We start from the raw sequence: 21,259 nt of genomic DNA on the forward strand, positions 1-21,259 counted from the left end.
CAATGCATCACCAGCACCAAATTGCCCACCATGAAGGACATACAGTAGATACAGAAAGTTGCCAGAAAAGGGCCAGTAATGTCCTGAAGGATCCCACACACCCAGCTTGTGGATTGTTTGTCCCACTGCCATCAGGGAGGAGGCTACTAGAACCATCAGAAACAAAAGCAGTTACTTTTCCCAAGCAGTAAGACTTATCAACATCTCCACCACTAACTCACCCTGCCATACACCTAACCACCAGCAGCTTATTATTTCCTATCACTAACCTCATGTACAAATATTTCTGTAACTAACATCAACTTATGGCCATACAATCAATCTATGTACATAATCTATCTTCCATTTTTTTTGTTTATCATGTTTTTATAATATTGTTGTTTTTTATCTTGTTGTGTTTTTTAATACTGCATTGGATCTGAGTAATATTTATTGAGTTTTCCTTTACTGGAAATTACATTTCAAAATCTTTGATCACAGCCTAGTATAGAAACACCAATGCTGAGGAATGGAAAAGACTACAGAAGGTGGTGGATAGAGTCCAGTCCATCACAGGCAAAGGCCGCCCAACCATTGGCCACACTTACAAGGAGCTCTGCCACAGAATGCAGCATCCATCATCAAATACCATCCCATCGAGTCCCCACACTCCCCTCATGACTACCATCATGTCATAGTCCGGTCCATGAAGTCCGTGTTCCGGTTCATAGTCCGGCCTGTGGACTCTGGACTCCGGGTCTTCCAGCTGTCCCTTGTTTCAGTTGGGCTTAATTATAGGCACCTGATTCTCATCTTGGAGCTGCAAATATAAGTGGCCCTGGGTTCGAGTTTGGTTGCTGGTTTGTCCTGTCAGTATCCTGTCCTTGCCTCTGTTGGGTAAGCCAGGCTGTCTTTGCCGTTACCCTGAGTCTGGACTGTTCCATTCCCTTCCCTTCCTTCTGGAGCCTTGCCTGCAACCTTGTCAAGTTCAAACACCGGAGTGAGACCAGAGCCTTGCTGCGTCAAGATAAGGAACTGTCTATTGTTGAGTTGGAACTGTCTCTGTGTCCACGCCTTCGCTAGGTAGCTCTGGCTGTTTGCTACTACCTAGTGTTGGAAATCGTCTTGTCATGCTCAACATTCTGTGTATGAGACCCAGTCGTATGTCCTGTTCCCAAGGAGGGATCCCAGCTCTGTGTTCCATGTTCCTGTCTCTCAAGTCCAAGGCTCCGTATTCTTGTGCTCTAGACCAAGGCTCTGTGTTCCTGTCCTTCCCAAGACCAAGTCAAGGCTTCTGGCAGTGTGTTCCGAGGTTCCTGTTTCCCAAGATCACAGCATGTCTTCGACTAGTTCCGGAGTCCAAGCCCGAGTCAAGTTGAGTATGGTTAAAGCTGTTTGTAAGGTTGAGTTCGCAGCCAGGAAGTTTGGAAAAATGGCGGACTCAGGCTTTGTGTTAGTTCAGACTAGTGCTGATGTCACGGTGGTGGGACAGCCGTGTGTTCATGACCCCGGTGCACATTGTCACGGAGGACGGGTCTGACGGGACACCAGAGGAGTTGCCTGAAGCTGGGGGCGGGGATTTTAGAGATCGGGTTCTATCGTTTCTGAGGAATGAAGGAAGGGAGTGGTCAGATTTGGAAAACTTAATTAGTGCCCATCCCCCGGGGAAGGGTGAGGGCTCTGGCATCAACCCTCTGGTGAACAAGGCAGTGGGTCCTCGTCAGAATTTGAGAATTTTCTCAGGGAGGACTCCCACCCCCGAAGGGGAAGATGATTACGAGAGATGGGCTGAGCATGTCTCTCAGCTGGTAGGTGAGAGGCAGTGTTCTGAGGAAGAAAAGAGACAGTGATTGGTTGAAAGTTTCAGGGGGGTGACAGCTGAGGTAGTAAGAGGCATGAAAGCTAACCAGCCCTATGCTTCTCTGAGTACCTAAAAGCATTGGAAGAGGCTTTTGGTCTGACAGGGTGCATGGTGGAGCTTTTAGGCGGACTTCAGAACCTGCATCAGGAGAAAGGGGAAAAGCTTTCTGAGTATCTTTTCTGAATTGAGCGAAGGCTAAATTGTTAAAGGCGCTGGGGAGGGGAGGGGGGCATTTCGAGGACTGAGGCGGATCAGATAAGGTTAGACCAGGTAGTCAGGGGCACACAGAGCCATGACATGATTACTATGAGTCTCTGGCAGTCCTGTAGAATGCATTCCACACCCCCCCCCCCCCACCATCCTTCGTTCAGTTGCTCAGAGAGGTGAGGGAGGAGGAGGATGCATTTGAGTCAGAAGAGGGCTCCATCAGTATGGTGCAGTCCTCTGTGGTAGCCCCTTGTAGTGAAGTGACTGGGGCCAGCTCTAATCGGGAGATGGGGGGGTCATGGCAGGTGGGGTCCATCTGCATGAGGGGACTAGCAGAGAGGGCCCCTCTGTGAAGGGAAAGACTGCACAATGGCCAGGGGGAGTCTGGGGTCCAGCGAGATGAGGCATGTGTTATAACTGTGGGGAAGAGGGGCCACTTCAAGCAGGAATGTGAACGGTAGGGAGCCCCTCGGAGAGCGAGTCCACGGGTGTCCCAGCAGGAAGAGGGGTCAGGAAACCCAGTAAGGGAACAGCCTGGAGTCTCTGGGAAAACACACTCCCAGCAATGTGCCACGGGACCCCTGAGAGGACAAGACCCTATCCCCGAAGGACTGGTGGGATCCCGATCCAGCGTATCAATACGGATAGAGGGAATAGGTGCACAAGCCATACACATTGGGTCGCAGGTCACGTTGCTGTACTGGCCATTCTATGATCAGTATTTGCAGCATTTACCCTTGACACCCTTAAGTGCACTGGAAATTTGGGGTATCAGTGCTGGTGATTACCCGTACAATGGCTATTTGTCAGTGAAACTGGAGTTCTTGGAGGCTGAGGTGGGAGTGTCTGAGGCTCATGAGGCCTTGCTGCTGGTTTTCCTGGACCCAGTTGCAACTGGAGGTGTGTCATTTCTGGTGGGGACCAACAACCCTATTGTGTGGAGACTCCTTGGGGTCTGCAAGGAGAAGGCGGGTGAGGATTTTTTGGAGACCCTGTCGGTGCACCCAGTGTTTTGAGCTGCTTTTAAGGAAATGTGTGCCTGCACTGGGCTGGACACGGAATTTGAAAGAGGAACTGTGTGTTGTGCCCAGTTGAAGCCCTGGGTGGTATGACCTGGGGAAGTAGCAAGAGTGATGAGGACCCCCAGATCCCTGGAGTGCCTGAGGGTGAAGCCCTTTTCGTGGAGGGGGAATCGAGATTTCCGGCTGGGGTGCTGGTGAGACCCGAGCTACAGAAGCCCTGAGTGGTGCAGGCACGCAGGGTGGTGGTGATCGTCAGCAACTGCACGAAAAGGGAGTTCGCTTTTAAGCGAGGAATGCCCCTGGTGCATTTGTTCCTGGTGACGGTGATGCAAAGTGCCCCCGTGAGGCCCGCTGGGGGAGAGCATTTGGAAAACAGGGAGAAGTTGACCACTGAGTCTTTTAACTTTGGGGCCTCACCTGTGCCGGTGGGTTGGTAGCGGAGGCTGGTGGAGAAGATGTTGATGCTGGAAGATGTTTTTTCCTTAGACGAGTTTGATGTGGGCTGTTCCAGGAGCACTCGGCACACCATCCGGGTGACTGAGGACACCCCGTTTCCAGAGTGGTCGTGGTGACTGGTGCCTGCAGACGTGGAAGACGTGCGACAGCATTTGTGTAAGTTGAAGGAAGCTGAGATCATCATGGAGTCCTGAAGCCCTTATGCGTCCCCAGTAGTAGTGGCCCGGATGAAAAATGGGAAGATTCAAATGTGTGTGGACTGTAGGACCCTGAATACGCTCACTGTCCCTGACCAGTATACCGTCCCAAGTGTCGAAGACGCGCTGGCCTGTCTGAGTGGGGTGAAATGGTTTAGCATGCTGAACTTGAGTAGTAGATATTACCAGATCCCGATGATTGAGGCCGATAAAGAGAAAACGGCATTCATATGCCCTCTGGGATTTTTCCAGTTTGAAAGGATGCCCCAGGGCATATCGGGGGCCCCTGCCACCTTCCAGAAGGTCATGGAGAAGACCGTGGAGGATATGAACTTGCCTGAAGTGCTGGTATATTTGGACGACCTGATAGTATTTGCATGCACCTTGGAAGAACACGAAGCGAGGCTACTGAAGGTGCTAAGCCGAATGAACGAGGAAGGGTTAAAACTTTCCCTGGACAAAAGCCAGTTCTCCCAGACATCTGTTAGCTATGTTGGACACACAATCTCCTGGAATGGAATAGCTACAGACCCGGCTAAGATAGAAGTGGTGACCACTTGACCGAGGCCCCAGACTCTGAGCGCTCTGCGCTCATTCTTGTGGTTCTGTGGATATTACGGGAGATTCGTGAAGGGTTTCGGCAAGGTGAGTCATCCTTTGAACTAGCTTCCTCTGGGACAGAAAAGGAAAGGGAGGAGAGGACGGGAAGTTGGAGAATATTTGAACCTTTGGACAGAGATGGGATGATCGATGTGAGGAGGCTTTTCAGTTGATGAAAGAGATGCAGACTCGGGCTCGGTGCTGGCTTTTGCAGACCCTCAATTGCCCTATATGCTACACACAGATGCTAGCCGTGAGGGGTTAGGGGCCATCCTGTATCAGGATCAGGGCACCAGGTTGAGGCCTGTAGCATTTGTCAGCCGGAGTTTGTCGCCCCGTGAGAGAAACTATCCCACCCACAATTTGGAGTTCTTGGTGTTGAAGTGGGCAGTGGTGGAATGTCTATCTCTACAGGGCCAAGTTTGAGATGAGGATGAACAACAACTCAGTCACCTACATCCTGATCTCGGCGAATCTGGATTCCACAGGCCATCGGTGGTTGCATTGTCAGTATATGATTTCAGCCTGAAGTACTGGCCGGGGAGCCGGAATGTTGATATGGCTGCTCTGTCCTGACAGAAGCACCAGGAACTGGAGAGGGACGAGGAGTGGAAAAGCGTTCCTGCATCCAGGGTGAAGGCCATGTGTCAGTTTGCTATCACCGTGCAGGCCAAGGAACAGGAGAGGCCAGATCGTGCAGTGGACCCATTGGGGGCATCTGATGATGCCCTACCCCTAGTTTACTGTGACCTGACTGCTCTGAAGACCACACAGCTGCCAGAGTTGAGTCCTGGGGAAGTGGCAGCTGCTCAGCGAGATGACCTGGGCTTTGGTACTATCTGGTGCGCAGTTGAAAAGGGGGATGTGGTCCATGCAGAAAAGACCCAACATGTTTTAGTATCTCTGTTACTGAGAGAATGGCCTCATTTGAGGTTGAAGAACCAAATTTAATACCGGGTAACGTCACCCCTGGACCAACCTCGGTGTTGGCAGCCGGTCTTGCTTGAGAAGTAGCGGAGGGTTGTGATGAAGTCACTGCATGATGACTCTGGACGCTTGGGCGTGGAAAAGACCCATTGCTCAACTACCGGCTTTACTGGCCCCGAATGAGGCCAGAGGTTTAAGAGTACTGCAAGTCCTGTGTTCGTTGCATACGCCAGAAGACACTGCCTGTGCCGGCTGCTCCGTTGTCACACTTGCAAAGTGTGGGGCCTTTGGACCTGGTGTGTATGGATTTCCTGGCCATAGAACCTGATACCAGCAACAGGGCGAATGTCTTAGTCATCACAGACCACTACACTAGGTATGCTCAAGCTGTCCCTACCAAAGATCAGAGGGCGACTATGGTGGCAAGAGTTATAGGAGAAGTATTTTGTGCATTATGGACACGTAGTGACCAGGGACGGGACTTTGAGAGTAAGCTCATCTGTGAGTTACTGGGCATGCTGGGGGTTAAGAAATCAAGTACCACGCCCTATCATCTGCAGGGCGATCTCCAGCCAAAGAGGTTTAATTGGATCCTGCTAGACATGCTCGGGACTCTGACTATCAGCAAAAAGAGTGGATGGAGTCAACATATTGGGCATCTGGTTCACTGCTACAACTGTACACGTAATGAAGCTACTGGATACTCACTCTATTATCATATGTTTGGGTGCGAGGCAAGGTTGCCCATTGACCTCTGTTTCGGGACTGCTGTGGGTGAAGTATCACCGAAGCCTTTCTTGAAGTATGTGTCTGATATGAGGAGAGAGCTGAAAAGGGCTTATGAGTTGGTTGGGGAGGCGGATGCCAAGCAGAATCGGGGAAATAAGAGGAGGTATGACCAGAAAGTGAAGTTCTCCCAACTGCTGTCGGGAGACCGAGTCCTCATAAGGAACTTGGGATTACCTGGGAAGCATGTTGGCTGATCGCTGGGCAGCTATGCCCTATGTGGTGGAGAGTCAGACGCCAAACCTACCAGTTCTCTGGGTTTGGCCCGAGGATGGAAAGGGGCCTGTCAAAATTCTCCATCGGAATCACCTGCGGCCCCTGGGGCAAGATGTACAGATAGAGTGAGAGCCCGAGCTGGCAGCTGCACCTAGTACAAGGACTCTGCATGCCCGCGGGGGGACGGAAGAGCCCACCCCGGAAGAGATGGGATACTGATTCAGAGGATGATGATTCGGATGATTGGAAGATGCTCCCGTGATGGAGCAAGACACTGCTGGCCCTTCCCCCACTGCATTAGACGTTGTAAGGGGGGCTAGTGATGCGGTCGGTGGTGCCGCAGGGCGCTGAGGGAGAGGATGTGGGGCCTGAACAAGAGACCGAGGGTTCTGGGGTGCAGAGGGGTTTGTGTGACCACCCGTGGGAGAGTCCCCCATAGTGTCCAAGGTGGAAGAGTTAGAAGAGGGGGTACGCAGGTCTCAGAGGAGTGGGAACCCCCCAGATAGGTTGGCCTATGTGGCACCTAGGGAACAGGGTGTGATCTCCACTGTGTTGGGGAGCTATGTCACTGCTTTCTGCACTTGGATTGGGCTCTGTGCCTTGCAGGAAAGGTTGGCAAATTATTTGAATGTCTTGTGGGCATAACTAAATTCATGGGGGAAAGAATGTCGTTGTAGATTCTCTCCCATGTTAACTGCTCTGGTTAATAAAATGGCTTCTCTGTAATGTAAAGTAACATGAGATTGCTGTTCTTGGCAGCAGCTTGTTTTGGTTATAATTACTGATAACGGGTTTATTGTCCAATGGGAGAAGTGTTATTCTTTATGTCTGGGAACCTGGGTTTTTGCGTGCGTGCTCGGGGAGGCGAGCAAAGAGGAAATATGTGTGGGGAGTGGACGGAGTCCCAGGATGGCGGATACTGGGATTCGGCGGTTTGGAGATTGTCGGAGACTCAGAGGTTGTTGTGGAGAATCCAGAGACGTGAGCTCTAATGCATTAAACTTTCTATTGCACAAAAATGATAAATGTACTAATTTGACACATATTTTATTTATTTCTACTAACCCATCACCAAGAAATAATTATAAAGTGTAATCGTTTACTTGCATATTGAGTACTGTCTGATATTTTATGTTGTGGGTTTGTACCGGGGTGCATCACACAGTATCCACACCAATGCAATTACAGGGTTGGTGGGGTCACCGCCAGTTTATCCTAGATGAACGGGAGTCAGCTGGGGGCGTAGTCGCTACAACTGACAAGTATTCTCATGACTTCTCCTTCCAAAAGATCAGTTCCTTGGTTATGCTGGCATTGAGTGTGACGTTGCTGCCTTCTGAATATGGCTTCTTCCAGATCATTTTTCTCTCCTTTGATGGCACTAACAGACAATGATGGAGGAACTGAGTAGTCCAGGCAGTATTTACGAAGAATAAACAGTTGCCATTTGGGCTGAGGCCCTTCATCAGGATCTGATCAAATAAATCAAATAAACATCAACTGATTATTCTTCTCCATAGACAGTGCCTGGCATGCTGAGTTTCTGCAGCATTTTGTGTGTGTTACTCTGGATTTCCAACATCTGTGAGATCTCCTGTGTTCTTGATGGCATCATTCCTGATCACAGCCCCGATAGTGAAGATGGTGTAAAGCAGGTGCCACAATGTCTCTGCTGGAGACTGCCTAATTCCTCTGAAAACTGAAGTATGAGAAGAAAACATGGGAGCACTCAGTACTTGCTCCTTAGCATCCATGTCATAATGTCTACCGTTTACTTCAATTGTGTCAAATTAATTGCCAAGGAATGAAGTAGTTCAGTTTACTTAAGACTTTTCAATATTTTACTCTCTATTCTACATTGATTCAACAATATTTTCTTATCTTTTGGTGATTATAGCCAAAGATAACATTAATTCACACTCTGCAGCACTGAAGTTGATTTCTGTGTCCATCTGCTATATAAGGAGGAATCATTGGAATGTTTGAGAAACTTTTGATGCCGTTTCAAATGAAGAGAATTGCCTTGGATCTTGAAATTTCCTTCGCACTGTAGTGGCTGCCTGATTTGGTGAGCATCTCCCTCACCTGGCTTTCATTTCAGTTTCTGAGCAAAGAGAGCATTTTCTTTTATTGTACACCAGGTGGGCAAGGGAATCCATGAAATGAATAGCTCAGCTAGAAGCAAACAACTTGTTCATCTCTTTACCATGGAGTTTCTATGGGAGGACAGCCACAGAACAGACATGACAAGTAAGTGGTTACTAGGGCAAGATCTTTTCAGTCCTCAATTTTTGACTGACAAAAAAAAAGCATAATATGGTGATGCAATATAATTAAATTTACTAATATTGGACTTGCAGTGCAAAAGACTGAATGTAATTTGCACAATTACAAATGGTGCATTTTCAATAAAGTCACAAGAGTGAGTTTCATTTTTGAAATGGTTTGGAATAATTTGAGACATTGTATGTCACACAGCACTGGTATCATCCAGAGCCATTTCCTCCAAGTGATCATAAAGAATTAGTTAAACTCAGTTGAAGAGAATACTGTTTGATATTAATTTACAGTTACAATAATATGGAAAGTTTTATGTTATGTTATTTCAATATTATGCAATTTATTCTGTCAGCTTGCAATATTTTCTATTATTCCATGTGATTTATTAATGTATTAATAAACAACTTAGAATGACTCTGACTTGCTGTGTAATACGAGAAATATACGAAATTCACAGAACCTGCAGAAGGGAGAATTAGACAATTGTCTGACTATTTTAAATGAGATCTAAATATGCAAGCCCTTCATTGATCCTGGATTTTGACATAAGCCTTGTGCCAAATTTTTATTTGTTTTAATTATATGGAAGTTCTCCTGAAGGTAAGTGAAACTGAACCGGTTGATAAGCACTGAACACAGGCTGTGAAAGTCATCCCGATAGTTAAGATCAGAGGATGGTACAGTTGGTTGGGGTGCACGTGATATTTCAACCAATGATTTACAACATCTCAATTGATACAGGCATCTATACGCTGCACTCAATTATCAGCTATCATCTGGCCTGTGCAGTTCTTTTTTTAAACGAGTAATTGGCTGAATAATATAAGGCGCTTCTGATTATTGCCTCAGAGCCCACCCAGCGGTGCCTTCTATAGGCCGACATTTATCGGGTACATCCTTTATGTACAACTGTGAAGGCAGATATAGTTTAATTATAAAGTTGAACTCATGGAACAGAACTCTGTTAAACTTGTCCTGGTTTTCCACAATCCTGCAGATTGGAACTCCCTCCCCTGCCTCCACTGCCTACAGGTTATGAATAAGAAATATTTCTAGGAACACTTGCAGTAGAAGTGAACATTATTAAGTAGAATTACAGCAGGATTTGGTGCTTGAACAATGTCATCAAATTATTAAGCATGGTGATACTATTTCACTGGGTCGATACCTTTACAGACCAGTTAATCAGTTTCAAAGGCAACTTTCACCACTCTCTCTGCATTCTCTGTAAGATCCTTCAGTGCAGCACTCAGTATCTTGTACGTCATGAGAAATGATGAGCCTGCTCCAAAAATGGAGCCAATGACAGGGACAAAGTCCAGAGCAAATTCCAGGGCTGAAACGGCAACAACAGCAGCCCCCCAACCTAACCTCACAATTACATCTGGGGTTATTTCCCCCAGCAGTGGAGCTTTTACTGTTGCCTTCAGCTCTTCCACAGGTTTTCCTGCTCTGTTGGCCAGTCTTTGAAGAGAAGCATCATCCAGACCCAGGCATTTCCGGAAGTGGACGATGGCTCCAATCAATATTCCGATATCACAAGCGAGAGAGAAGCCGGGAACTGGGACGGCTCCTAATCCCCCAGAGACTGTTGCAAACATCCAGATATGTTTTTTCAGAATCTCATATTTCCTCTGCACTATCTCCACACTGAGATTTGGAAGGGCCAGGACAAAGATCCTTTTCTTTACATTATTTAGATCACCTTCGAGTCCTTCATTTAACCGAAAGAAATCAAAACGATCCGGCTCTAAACTGGATATCAGGAACACAGCTGGATCCGGAAACCCTGCGTCTGTCAACTTCCTGACAGTGTCACTCCGAATCTTTTCCAGCTCCTCTTCTTCATTAATAACTTTCTTTACTTTCTCCATGGAATAAAGATCAGCATCAATCTTAGAGCGGACAAAATAGAACTTTTTCCCCAGCCGTTTAATCTCTTTGGCAAGTTTAACATCATTTTCTCTGAATCGAACAGCGGAGATTATGATAAAGAAATCATATCTTTTGAATTTCATTTGCGTGAGATATTTAGCTGCTGGAAATTGTGTGGTTCCCATTCCTGGCAGGTCCCAATAGCGAACATTGGGCAGAGTGGGATGTGCGTACCCGGCTGGCTCCATTGTTGTTTCTGTGTTCCCAACTTCAGCTGCTCCCGGATCATTGCTCTGAAGTCCTCTCATGGTATTGATGAAGGTGGATTTCCCTGTACCTGATTCTCCCGTCACTGCGATGTTAAGCTCTGTTTTGTCCAGATCAGATACTTTCTTCTCTATCAGTGGTTGGACTTTTTCCACCCCACCTGTTTCAAAATCAGACTTCAGTTTGCTCAGTTCTTCCTGTGTGAAGAATGAGGAGGTCTCAGTCTCTGCCTCCTGTTCACTGAAAGAAAATATGTTCCGTTAAAGTTCTCAACTGAAACAACTTCCATTTATATTTCATAGCATGGCATTCACAGAACATTCTCTTGTCAGTCCTTACTTTCAATGGCCTAAGTGCTCTTTGCTATTACAACTTGCTACCCAACAACTATCTAGAATTTATTATTATAAAATGCATAAGGATAAAAAGTCATAGGAAAGTACAGCACAGAAACAGCCCCTTCGGCCCTTCTAGTCCATACCCAAACCAGTTGAACTGCCTATTCTCATCGACCTGCACTGCCCTCCATACTCCTATTATTGCTGTACCTATCGAAACATCTCTTAAACGTTAAAATCCCAAGCACACAAACACCACTTGTGCTGGCAGCTTATTCACACTTCCACAACCCTCTGATTGGTAAATATGCTTTGAATTTGCTTAAACCCCATTGTTTTAACTAATGGAGCACTAGATCTCAACCTGTTTGTCCGCAGAGCAGCATCTTCACATACTTCTGCCATTTTTTTTCTGTTCATCATTGTTAATTCACCAAGTAATCTCCTGTCAGCCCAGCAAGATTGTCTAAATCTTTGCCTCCTTGAACTGATATTACAAGTGAAGTTGGTGAAAGGTGATTGGAACAAATGAAGCTCTATTTTGTGAGGAGCGCTAGTAATTGTTTGATAGGGTGCAGAAGAGGAGTGGCTGTCAGACGTTCCTATGCAGATGATGTGTTCCGTCTGCAGTCTGGTGCATCAATGGAATGGGAATAGCACATTTCAGACCTGGAACTCTTCAATCATTGATATGCTCTAGCACAGTTAATAATCTAGTATCAGCATATGCAGTACTGAATGATGATTCATAGCTAAACAGGTGGGGTGGGGGGAGGAGAGATAAACAGTTACACAGAACATGTCCATCCTCAACCATTGTGAGTCCTAAAGACGTGGCTGAAATATTCACAAGCATGCTGTTCATTATCCAGGTCTGTGTTGCCATAGAACCTAGATCCAAAGACTTCACTCCACTCTACATTATTGATTTATTGAGATTCAGTACAGAAAAAGCCCTTCCGGCACTTCGAGCCACACTACCCAGCAATCTCCCAATTTAACCCTAGCCTAGTCATGGGACAATTTACAATGACCAATTATCCTACCCTCTGGTAGGTCTTTAGACTGTTGGAGAAAACTCATGTGGTCACAGGGAGAATGTATAAACTCCTTACAGGCAGGGGTGGGAATTGAACCCAGGTCACTGGTACTGTAAGACATTATGCTAACAATAATATCACTCGATACTAACAAATGGAAAACGCAATATTTAAGATACAACATAAAGGTGTTAGGACTTAATACTTATGATGCAACATAAAGACAATAGGACCAGGCAACTTCCAGAATATCGTACAGAAGATCTGAGCTCTTTCAATGCAGTTATCGACATGTCAAGACGTAACATTGATCAGGTGTCAAATCTAGTACACCAAACATGTCTACACCGAAACATCAACAGCAATGGGCCTTGCCATCATGGGGCTCTCTCACACCTCTGCCTAATTTTGTCAATATGATCTTCAAACCTTAGCTCAATTGTGGACATGAGAGCTTCTTCCCATACATAATGAAAACTTCCTTTGATCCCAGACTAAAGCTTCATTGAGTGTAAAAAAAAAGAGGCACACTCTCTCAGTACGCACTAAGAAGAATGCATACCAGCAGTTAGTGATGTAGTCCATATAAACTGGAGTTTGGAATAGCAAGAGTGAGATTGTGTAGGGAGTGAAACCACTAAAAAGTCGAAATCTCCTTGTATGTGAGTTTCAGGCAGAATGGCCAAGTTAGAGTACTGAACTGAACTGAGGCTTTGACTGAAGAGGCTTTGGTGAGAAGAGGTGGAGACCAAGGTCTCGGATGCCATTTTGGATTGGCCATTATGGGACTGGGTAAGCAGAGTAGTCTAACATCTGAGACTTTGGCTTGAGAGGCTTTGATAAAGAAAACAGAATAGTAGCAGATAAGAACAGGTAAGTTATTTTATACATTATTGTGCAAAGGTCGTATGCACACATGTATATAAGCCCCCCCCCCCACCCCCTGCCCCTGGCATTCCCTCTCAGCCAACTGCCTCACACTCCTCTTGCGGCTCGCCAGCCTCACCATTCCCAACGTCCTTTGCTCCCACCAAATCGTTACGTTCAAAGGTTCATTTATCAGCAAAGTACGTATGCAACATACAACTGAAATTCTTCTCCAGATAGTAATGAAACAAAGAAAACCATGGATTCAGTTCAAAGAGAAACAACAAACTCACTCACCCCTGCACAAAAGAAAGAACAGCAAGACCATCATTAATCCACTGTCCAAGCCCCCTCCACTGCACAAAATGCAATAAAAACATTGGCCCCTTGACCCCTTCCCCCACCCACACAAAACACAGCACCACTCCCCGCTCCACGTTGACAAATAAAGTATAGTGCAAACGTCTTAGGCACCCTAGCTATACATATGCCTACGCATATAATTGTAGATAACATACTTAACTATAAGGACATCAAATTACAACAAATTAAATAAAAGAGGTCATGTGTTTTAGCGCATGATATGAGAGCTGGTTTCTGGTGACCACATCTGAGTTATTCAAGAAACTCGGGCTCAAATTTGAGGAGCTGGAATCTGAGCTTCAAACACTGCGATGCATCAAGGAGGGTGAGAGTTACCTGGACTCGGTGCTCAGGGCCTAGGGGGTGGGACTGCGAATGAGACCTTTGGGGAGGGGGTGTTCCAAGAGGGAGTGCTGGAGGAGTCTCAACCCTTGAACTTGCCCAACAGGTCTGAAATTGATGGGCTACACACAAAATGCTGGGGGAATTTGGCAGACCAGGCAGCATCTATGGAAAAGTGTAAACAGTTGACGTTCTGGGCAGAGACCCTTCATTTCTCAGCCTGAAAAGTAAACTGTTTACTCTTCTCCAAAGATGCATCATGGCCTGCTGAGTTCCTCCAGAAATTTGTGTGTATAACTTCAAAGGTAGGTCATGCCTTATGAGCCTGATTGAATCTTTTGAGAATGTGACTAAACACATTGATGAAGATAGAGCAGTAGATGTAGTGTATATGGATTTTAGCAAGGCATTTGATAAGGTACCCCATGGAAGGCTTATTGAGAAAGTAGGAGGCATGGGATCCAAGGGGACATTTATTTGTGTATCCAGAAATGGCTTGCCAACAGAAGGCAAAGAGTGGTTGCAGACAGGTCATACTCTGCATGGAGGTGGGTGACCAGCGGTGTTCCTCGGGGATCTGTTCTGGAACCACTTCTTTTCATGATTTTTATAAATGACATGGATGAGGAAGTGGAGGGATGGGTTAGTAAGATTGCTGATGACACAAAGGCTGGGGGTGCTGTGGATAGTATGGAGGGCTGTCAGAGGTACAGTGAGACATCAATAGGATGCAAAACTGGGCTGAGAAGTGGCAGCTATTGCAGTTACTTGGAAATCAGATTCATACTTAACTATGGACCGTTGGAATAATGAAATATTTAGTTGCATTCCACTTGAAAAAATTACTTACAATTTAAGAAATGAATATGATATATTTTTGAAAATTTGGCACCCCTATCGACAAAAGATAGTGTGTTGCCTTTATGGCAGTTATTTAGTTTATAATATTTTCACTCTAGTAAGTCGTTTGTTAGCATTCTAGTTAAAGTTAGGACTGTTTAAAGTAAATTTGTTGTCTGTGATATATCGCGGCATGCGATGACGTCACATCCGGTTTCGCCGCATCTTGTGGGAAAATACCGGTTTGGAGAAACGGGAAGGTGGGGGCACACATGTGCGAGATCAGCGCAAGAAAAGTTGTCTTCTACGCATTAGAAACATAGTGAAGCAACGCCATAAGTTCATGAGATAATCGATGTGTTGAATTAAAATGTTAACGCTGATTCTGTTAAAAGTAACGACGGTCGATAAGGTTTATGTTTTTGTTAGTTACAGAGTTGCGGGTAGTTTGTGTTGAAGTGTATTTAAAGCAGTCAATGGCGTAGGTAGATTCTGACTGTATGCTGCACTTTAATGTAATGTAGTTGGTGTAGTTTTGCTTTTGCAAGTATTTACGATGTACATGTGATATCAAGAAGGAAACAAATCTTGTATTGTTTTATCAACAGTTTTCACCATACGTTAATGAGGAAGAGTGAACAGTAAACGGTTAATCTTACTGCGATCCTGTTTTCATTGACAACGGTTTACCTCGATGTTTAGTTCAGTGTTCCGTTACACCTGAGCGAGATCACTACAAGTAGGATTAAATATATAGGTCCTTTGAAAATAAAAATATTAGTTATTTGGGGAAAAAAATAAAGATATATACTAAAGTTATTTTGAACTCCATGGAGCATGTGGGGACCATCCGATATCCAGGCAATCCTTCTTTCTTTCTTTTTTTCTTTTTTTTAGATAGGGTTGTTAAGGGGGGAGGGGGAGGGCTAATATTAATTTTCATTACTCTATTATTCTATTCATTTTATGTAATTCTCTTACAAATTTAATAAAAATATATTTAAAAACAAAGAAGTGGCATATGGAGTTCAACCCAGATAAGTATGAGGTGGTTCATTTTGGTAAGTCAAATATGATGGCAGAATATAGCATTAATTGTAAGACTCTTAGTAGTGTGGAGGATTGGAGGAATCTTGGCGTCCAAGTCCATGGGACACTCAAAGCTGTTGTGCATGTTGACTGTGTGGTTCAGAAGGCATGTGGTGTATTGACCTTTATCAACCGTGGGATTGGGTTCAAGAACCGAGAGGTAATGTTGCAGCTTATATAGGACTTGGTCAGACCCCACCTGGAGTACTCTGCTCAGTTCTGGTCACTTCACTACAAGAAGGTTGTAGAAACTATAGAAAGGGTGCAGAGATTTATAAGGAAGTTGCCTGGATTGGGGAGCATGCCTTATGAGAATAGGTTGAGTGAACTCGGCCTTTTCTCCTTGGAGTGACTGAGGATGAGAGGTGACCTGATAGAGCTGTATAAGATGATGAGAGGCATTGATTGTGTGGATAGTCAGAGGCTTTTTCTCAGGGCTGAAATGGCTAACATGAAAGGCCACAGTTTTAAGGTGCTTGGAAGTATGTATAGAGGAGATGTCGGGTAAGTTTTTTATGCAGAGAGTGGTGTGTGTGCGGAATGGTCTGCCGGTGTTGGTGGTGGAGGCGGATACAATAGGGTCATTTAAGAGACTCTTGGATATGTACATGGAGCTTAGAAAAAGAGGACTATGGGTAACCCGAGGGTATTTCTAAATTAAGTACGTGTTCGTCGCAGCATTGTGGGCCGAAGGGCCTGTATTGTGCTGTAGGTTTTCTATGTTTCTACCTTTTCCAGTTCCATCATCTGCTGATTTTCTCTTGTTTGAGATTGAGGTTCCCTGTGAGCATGAGATAGAGGGCTGTAGGGAAGATGTGCAACTGAATCGTGGCACAAGGTTCATGAAGCTGTTCAAGAAGGGGGAGAGAAGAGAAATGTAATTGTAATTGGTGATTGTATAGACAATGGAACACACATAATTCTCTGTCACAAGGATCGAGAGTCCCAAAGGTTGTGTCATCTGTCTTGTGCCTGGGTCTGTGGCATCCCATCTGAATTGCAGGGAAATTATGCATGGAAAAGGGAAAGGTTCAATTTTTTGTGGTTCACATGGGTACCAGTGATCTTAGAAGAACAAGGGAAGAGTTTCTGCTGGGGAAATTTAAGAAGCTAGGGGCTAAATTAAAATGCAGAAACAAACAGATATTAATCTCTGGCTTTTACCTGAGCAACATGCAATTTGCACAGGGTTAATGAGATCAGAAAGATAAAGTTTGGTGTGGAAGAAGTGGGTTTGAATTTATGGAACATTGGCACCAGGGTTGGAGAAAGGGAGCTGTTCTGATGGTGTAGGCTCCACCTGAAGTATGCTGGGACCAGGACCCAGGATCACATAATCGGAGGTGTGTTTAGGGCTTTAAGCTAAATAGTAGAGGGTGGGTTCAACAGGCTGGAAAAGTATGGATAAAATAAAGGAAAGGAGAGTCCAGGAGAGGTTGCAGAAGTCTCCAGAATAATGCAGAAGACAAGGTTTAGAAAGGGATAAGAAATTATCTTCAGTAACATGAAGAAAAAATTGAAAAGAGTGGTGAATACTGAACTGAATCTGTTATATTTGAATGCATGATGTATATATAATAAAGTAGATGATCTCATAGAAGAGTTACAGATTGCCAGGTATGTTGAGCATCACTGAGTCATGGTTGATGGAAGATCACAGTTGGGAGCTTAACAGCCAAGGATGCACATCATATCAAAAGGAAAGGCAGCTGGGCAGAGATGTTGGGATGGCTTTGTTGGTTAAAAAAAATGAATAAAGTCATAATAAAAAAGGCATAAGATTGGAAGATGCAGTCTACAAAGGGTGAAAAAAAGACCCTGAAGGGAGCTTTATATAGGCCTCCAAATGGTAGCAAGGATTTGGGGTACAAATTACAATGGGAGACAGAAAAGGCATGTAAAGAGGGTAATGTTGTGTTGGCCATGGGAGACTACAATATTTAGGTTTATTGGAAAATCAGTTTGTTAATGGATTCCAAGAGAAGGAGTTTGTAGAATGTATAAGACATGTTTTTCAAACAATTTTTGGTTGAGATTCTGAATTAGATGTTGTGTAATTAATCAGATTTGATTAAGGGCCGCATAGGTAAAAGAACCTTTAGGTGTCAGTCACCATACCAGTACAGAATACATCCTGCAGTTTGAGAGGGAGAAGATAAAATTGGACGTATCCGTATTACAGTGCAATAAAGTTCACTGGCAGAGATGATATTAGTGTAATGGCTGGACATTTTGACAACAATTAGACCATAAGACATTGGAGCAGAATTAAGCCATCTGGCCCATCAAGTCTGCTCTGCTATTTCATCATGGCTGATCCATCTCTCTCTCCACACTATTCTCCTGCTTTCGCCCTGTAACTTTCAAGCCTTGACTGATCAAGAACGAATCTATCGCCACCTTAAATGTACCCAATAACCTGCCTGTGGCAATGAAATCCACAGATTCACTGCCCTCTGGTTAAAGAAATTTGTCCTCATTTACATTCTAAACCAATACCCCTCTATTCTGACGGTGTGTCCAGTGGTCCTAGACTCACCCATCATAGGAAATATCCTCTCCACATGTAATGTATTTAGGCCTTTCAACATTCAATAATTTTCAGTGATATCCCCCTTGGTTCTACTAAATTCCAGCAAGTGAAGGCCCACAGTAATCAATCGTTCCTCATACAATAATCCTTTCCTTCCTGGAATCTTTCTCATGTAGCTCCTCTGAACCTTCTCCAATTTCAACACATACTTTCTTAAACAACGGGCCCAAAATTGCTAAAAACACTCTGAGAGGCTTCACCAGTGCCTTATACATCCTTGCTGTTATATTCCAGTCCGATCAAAATGAATGTTTACATTGCATTTTCCTTTCTCAACACCAACTCAAAATTCAAATGAACCTTTTGGGAATCCTGCATGAGGACTCCAGAGTCCCTTTGCACCAAATTTTTGAACTTTCTCCCCTTTTAGAAAATAGTCTATACTTTCTTACATTTCCCAACAGTGTATTCCATTTGCCATTTCTTTGCCCATTCTCCTAATCTAAGTCCTTCAGTAGCCTCCCTGCGGCCTCAAGACTACCTGCCTCTCCATCATCCTCATGTTGTCTGCAAGCTTGGCCACAAAGCCATGAGTTCCATCAAACAAGTCATTCAAATGCTACATAAAAAGAAGCAGTCCCAACACAGACCCCTGCAGAACACAACTAGTCACTGGCAGCCAATTCTGAAGACACAGGATCAGTTCATCCCAAAGAAGAAACATTGTAAAGTGAGGATGAGGCAACCATAGGAACAAGGAAGTCAAGACAGCAATAAAACAATGTAAAGGACATAAAATGTAGCAAATAATACTGAGAAGTCAGAGGATTGGGAAGTATTAAAAAAAAGAAAGCAAACGGGGAAAAGAAAAGTCACAAGAGAAATGATAGATATGAAGGGAAGCTAGCAAATAATATAAGAGGAAATCAAAAGCTGCTTTCCTTTTAGATGTATACAATGCCTGTAAAAAGTATTCACCCCACCACCCCAGAAGTTTTATTGTTTTACAACATTGAATCACAGTGGATTCGTTTGGCTCTTTTTAACACTGATCAACAGAAAAAGACTTTCGTGTCAAAGAAAAGACAGATCTCTACAAAGTTATCTACATTAATTATAAATATAAAATGCAAAATAATTGATTGCCTAAATAATCACACTCCTTTAATATGACACACCAAATCATCACTGATTTAGAAGTCACATAATTAGTTAAATAGAGATCATCTGTGAACAGTCAAGAGGTAAAAATGCATCTATATCTGGAAGGTCCAACTGCTGGCAAAAACTACACCATGAAGACAAAAGAACACTCCAAGCAACTCTGCAAAAAGATTATTAAAATGCACAAGTCAGGAGGTGGATACAAGAAAATTTCCACGTCACTGAATATCACTTGGGAGTCCAGTTGTCAAGCATCAAGAAATGGAAAGGATATGGCACAGCTGTAAATCTGCCTAGAGCAGGCCATCCTCAAAACTTGACTGACGTTGCAAGAGGGAGACCAGTGAGGGAGGCTGCCAAGAGACCTGCGACAACTGTGGAGGAATTTCAAGCTTCAGTGGTTGAGATGGGAGTCACTGCGCATTCAACAACTGTTGACCAGGTGCTTCACCAGTTGCAGCTTTATGGGAGAGTGGCGAAGAGAAAGCCACTGTTGAAAAAAACTCACATGAGATCTCAGCTAGAATTTGCCAGAGGGTATATGGGAGACTGAAGTCAGCTGGAAGAAGGTTCTCTGGTCTGATGAAACCAAAAATTGAGGTTTTTGGCCGTCAGACTAAATAATATGAGAAGCCAAACACCACACATCATCAAAAATATACCATCCCCACCGTGAAGCATGGTGGTGGCTGCATCAGGCTGCGGGGATGCTTCACTGCAGCAGGCCCTGGAGGGCGTGAAGGTAGAGGGTAAAATGAATGCAGCAAAATATGGGGAAATCCTGGAGGAAAACCTGACTTGGGAGTTTTGTTTTCCAGCAAGACAATGACCTCAAGCATAAAGCCAAAGCTACAGAGGAATTGCTTAAAAACAACAAAGTTAATATCCTGGAGTGGCCAAGTCAGAGTCCAGACCTCAATCCAATTATGGATTTGTGGCTGGACTTGAAAAGGGCTGTTCATTCCTGATTCCCATGCAATTTGACCCAAGAGGAATTGCCAAATTCCTGAAAGGAAGCCAAACAGAATTTCATTGTACCTATGTATGATGACAATAAAGATCATTCAATTTAATTTTTAAAAATCAGTTCAATTCAATCTGACAGAGCTTGAGCAGTTTTGTATCGAAGAATGGGGAATTGAAAGGGGTGAATACTTGTACAATCAATTATTTTGTGTTTTGTATTTGTAACTAATTTAGATCTCTTTGTAGAGATCTGATTTCACTTTGACACAAAAGAGTCTTTTTCAGTTGATCAGAGTCAAAAAAGCCAAATTAAATCCACTGTCATTCATTGTTGTAAAACAATAAAACAGAAAACTTCCAAAGGTGTTGAATGCTTTTTATAGGCAGTGTAAATAGTAAATGAGAGGCAAGACTTAACACAGGTCTGCTGAAAGCTGACACTGGAAAACAGGTAACAGGGGTCAAAGAAATGGCAGATGAACTGAATAAGTGTTTTGTGACAGTCTTCACTGTGGAGTCTTCAGCTACATACCAGAAATTTGAGTGTGTTGAGGGAAGAGGTAGAGTATTTGCGACTATCAAGAAGAAGGTGCAGGAGAAGCCGAAAAGTCTGAAGGTAGGTAAGTCACCTGGTCAGGATGGTCTACACCCCAAGGCTGTAAAACTGGTAGCTAAAGAGATTGTGAAGCAGTAGTAATGATCCTTCAAGAATCACTGGTCTCTGGAATGGTTTCAGAATAGAGGGAGGCAAGGGACGGGAAATTATAGGGAAGTTTGCTCGACTTCAATAGTTGGGCAAGGTGTGAGGGTCTATTATTAAGGATGAGGAATCAAGGTAGCTGAAGGTACTTGATAAGATATGCAGAACTCAGTATGGTTTCTTTAAGGGAAATCTTGCTGACAAATCTGTTGAAATTCTTTGAGAAAATAGCAGGCAGGATAAACAAAGGAGAAACAGTAAATGTTGTTTACTTGAATTTCAGGCGGCCTTTGACAAGTTGCTGCACAGAAGAGTGGAAACAAGATAAGATTCCAAAAGGATTG

General features: G+C 44.3%; 1 protein-coding gene across 1 annotated transcript in view; it reads right to left on the reverse strand.

Moving 5' to 3' along the window:
* Positions 1 to 8,574: 8,574 nt before the first annotated feature.
* LOC132398250 (interferon-inducible GTPase 5-like) overlaps positions 8,575 to 21,259 on the reverse strand; it is a 36,275-nt gene continuing 23,590 nt past the window's right edge. Inside the window, exon 3 of the mRNA XM_059977388.1 lies at positions 8,575 to 10,913. Within this exon, the coding sequence (XP_059833371.1) occupies positions 9,713 to 10,913 (1,201 nt within the window). The 3' untranslated portion in view covers positions 8,575 to 9,712. The remainder of the gene's footprint in view (positions 10,914 to 21,259) is intronic.

The sequence above is a fragment of the Hypanus sabinus genome, chromosome 8 (genome assembly GCF_030144855.1).
Source record: "Hypanus sabinus isolate sHypSab1 chromosome 8, sHypSab1.hap1, whole genome shotgun sequence".
Classification (NCBI taxonomy): Eukaryota; Metazoa; Chordata; class Chondrichthyes; order Myliobatiformes; family Dasyatidae; genus Hypanus; species Hypanus sabinus.